At 43.6% G+C, this 3026-nt stretch overlaps 1 protein-coding gene across 1 annotated transcript; it reads right to left on the bottom strand.

Moving 5' to 3' along the window:
• Window positions 1–446: 446 nt before the first annotated feature.
• LOC102393578 (olfactory receptor 56-like) lies at window positions 447–1397 on the bottom strand. Its single transcript, XM_006075948.3, has one exon. It carries the CDS (start codon window positions 1395–1397, stop codon window positions 447–449), a length of 951 nt encoding a protein of 316 aa, XP_006076010.3.
• Between the last annotated feature and the right edge of the window lie 1629 nt (window positions 1398–3026).

The following is a 3026-nucleotide window of genomic DNA, read 5'->3' as shown; positions in this document are numbered from 1 at the left end:
TGGGCAGCTCTCCTCAGCCTTCTGTAATTCTTGAAGGGACACAGCTAAGAGTGGTCTCGTGCCCAGTCTCCCAGCAGCTGAGGGATTAAGGGTCTGTGTCTTCTGTACTATGTAACCATAGAGGCTCGGACTTCCTCCCACATTGCCCATACTCAGCATGGATAGGATAGATTGAACTGATGTGCTAATCTGGTTGTTTCTGGTCAGAAACTAACTTTAATTTTCAGTAGGACATATTCGGCAACCCACTCCAGTATTCTTGCCTGGAAAATCCCAGGGACGGGGGAGCCTGGTGGGCTGCCGTCTATGGGGTCACACAGAGTCGGACACAACTGAAGTGACTTAGCAGCAGCAGCAGGACATATTCGTACCTCCTTCAATCAAACTACATTTGAGTAAGCCAGGTTCCCAGGGCCCAGAGCTATATATGCAGTGGCAGTGCCAAGTTATTCCTGTCTCCCACCACATGGACACCTCCCCAGGAGTTTCTTGAGAGCACCAGCCACTTCCTTGTTCCTCAGGCTGTAGATGAGTGGGTTGAGCATAGGGGTGATCATGGTATAGAAAGCTGAGACCACCTTGTCCTGCTTGGAGGAGTGGTAGGTCTGGGGCCACATGTAAGCAATCATGGCAGCCCCATAGAAGAGAGAGACGACTGCCATGTGGGAGGAGCAGGTAGCAAAGGCCTTTTTCCGACCTTCAGTGGAATGCATGTGGAGCACGGTTATTAGGATCAACAGGTAAGAAATAGAGATGACAGAGAACGGCAGGAGTAGCATAATGACACAGCACACATAGATCATCGTCTGATAAAGAGAAGTGTCAGCACAGGCCAGCTTAAGCACTGCAGGGATATCACAGAAGAAGTGGTCGATCTCCTGAGAGCCACAGTAGGGAAAGCTCAGGGTATAGATGGACTGAATTAACCCATCCACCAGACCAGAGAGCCAACACAATGCCACCATGAGCCAGCAGACATGGCGGCTCATGACCACTGAGTACCTCAGTGGGTTGCTGATGGCCACATAGCGATCATAGGCCATGAAAGCCAGCAGAAAGCACTCATCCCCCAGGAGGGTGACGAAGAACAGGATCTGGAGCCCACAGCCTGTGAAGGAGATGGAACCATGGCCCAGGAGATAGTTGATGGCCATCCGTGGTACAATGGTGGAGATGAGCATGAGGTCCATGAGTGACAGCCAGCTGAGGAAGAAGTACATGGGGCTGTGGAGACGGGAGTCAGTGTTGATGAGGAGGATCATGAGCCCGTTGCCAGAGAGGGCCACCAGAAACATGGCCATGATGATGGAGAAGAGGAGGAGGTGCAGTGGTGTGTAGTTGAAGAGGCCCAGAAGGATGAAATGGGAGATGAGAGTCTGATTTTTCACCAAGCCCATTGTTCCTGCAGAAGTGTGCACCAGCAGATGGTTCGGATCTGGAATCAAGTGGTTTATGTTTAGTGCAACATTACTGAAGTCATTACAACTTTTACCAATATGTTGCCCTCTTTAAACGTTATTTAGTTTAGAACAAAAGGCATGTCCTCTTAAGAGAAATAATCTGTAACAAAGATGCAGGCTGTTGTTGCTGACGCTGCTTTAAATCTAGGACTTGTTGCATCTTGTTGAGAAGCACATATCAAGCTATTATTGCTAAAGTGGGCACTGATTTTGCCTCTACTAGAACGAGTCTGTCTCCAGTCTATAGAGCTGCTTCTCCTACCAAGCTCTGCTGCTGCTGCTGCTAAGTCGCTTCACTCGTGTCCGACTCTGTGCAACCCCATAGACGGCAGCCCATCAGGCTCCACCGTCACTGGGATTATCCAAGCAAGAACATTGGAGTGGGTTGCCATTTCCTTCTCCAATGCATGAAAGTGAAAAGTGAAAGTGAAGTCGCTCAGTCGTGTCCGACTCTTCACGACCCCATGAACTGCAGCCTACCAGGTTCCTCCGTCCATGGAATTTTCCAGGCAAGAGTACTGGAGTGGGGTGCCAGCCTTAATCAAAGATTTTCTTTTTCAGGTAAACGTACTAAAGCAGCAAAGGCATTTACCATCTCTGTGAACTGAGCATTTACATAGCCTCTCTGAACTTGTTTTCTCATATTAATTTGAAATAACAGCTATCTTATAAAGTGATATTAAACACTGAAGGTGAAAGCATAAGCTATTCCTAGTAGGACAGAAATAATGATACCTCACATTACTCGAGCATTTCTCATGTGCCAGGCACCACCATGACCACTCTGTCACATCTTCATAACTGCCTGGAAAGACTGATTATTATCACTGTTAATAAGTGGGGAATCTGAGACAGAGGGAGATTATTTTTTCAGGTATGGAAGCATAAAGTATTTCTTAAGAAGCTAGTAAATGAAAACCTGGAGGCAACCTAAAACCCAACACAAAGTAAATTATAAAATAATCAAATAATAAAATATGTTGCCAGTGGAATACTTATGACATTTTAATAGATACTGAGCAAAAAAATTATAACAACTAGTCTTTTTAAGTATTTAAAAAAACTGAGAAATATGCCAATATATTTAAGCACATGGTTCTATTTAGATAGTAGGGTTGAGGGTTATCTCTCTCCAACTGTGTATTTTATACATCTTCTATTAGGAATATGGAAATATAATTTTAAATTAACATTATACTATGCATAAGATCAACATACAAAAATCTGAATCTTCCTCATACATACCACTAAATAAACAACTTATACAATTGCAATAAAAATGGGGAGGGAGGAGGGTTCAGGATGGGGAACACATGTATACCTATGGCGGATTCATTTTGATATTTGGCAAAACTAATGCAATTATGTAAAGTTTAAAAATAAAATTAAAAAAAAAACAACTGTGAAGTGCCTAGGAAAGAAACCTAATGCTAAAAATTATAAAGCATAATTGAAAGACAGTAAAGAAGGCCTGAAAAAAGCTATGCATATTTTTGAGACATAAACTTAACAGTGTAAGGATGTAAATTCTCCACAAAATTAATCTATAATTTCTTTGAGATCCCA

The sequence above is a fragment of the Bubalus bubalis genome, chromosome 9 (assembly GCF_019923935.1).
Source record: "Bubalus bubalis isolate 160015118507 breed Murrah chromosome 9, NDDB_SH_1, whole genome shotgun sequence".
NCBI lineage: Eukaryota > Metazoa > Chordata > Mammalia > Artiodactyla > Bovidae > Bubalus > Bubalus bubalis.
The sequence above is the reverse complement of the archived record's forward strand: the minus strand, read 5'-3'. Positions and strand labels throughout refer to the sequence as shown.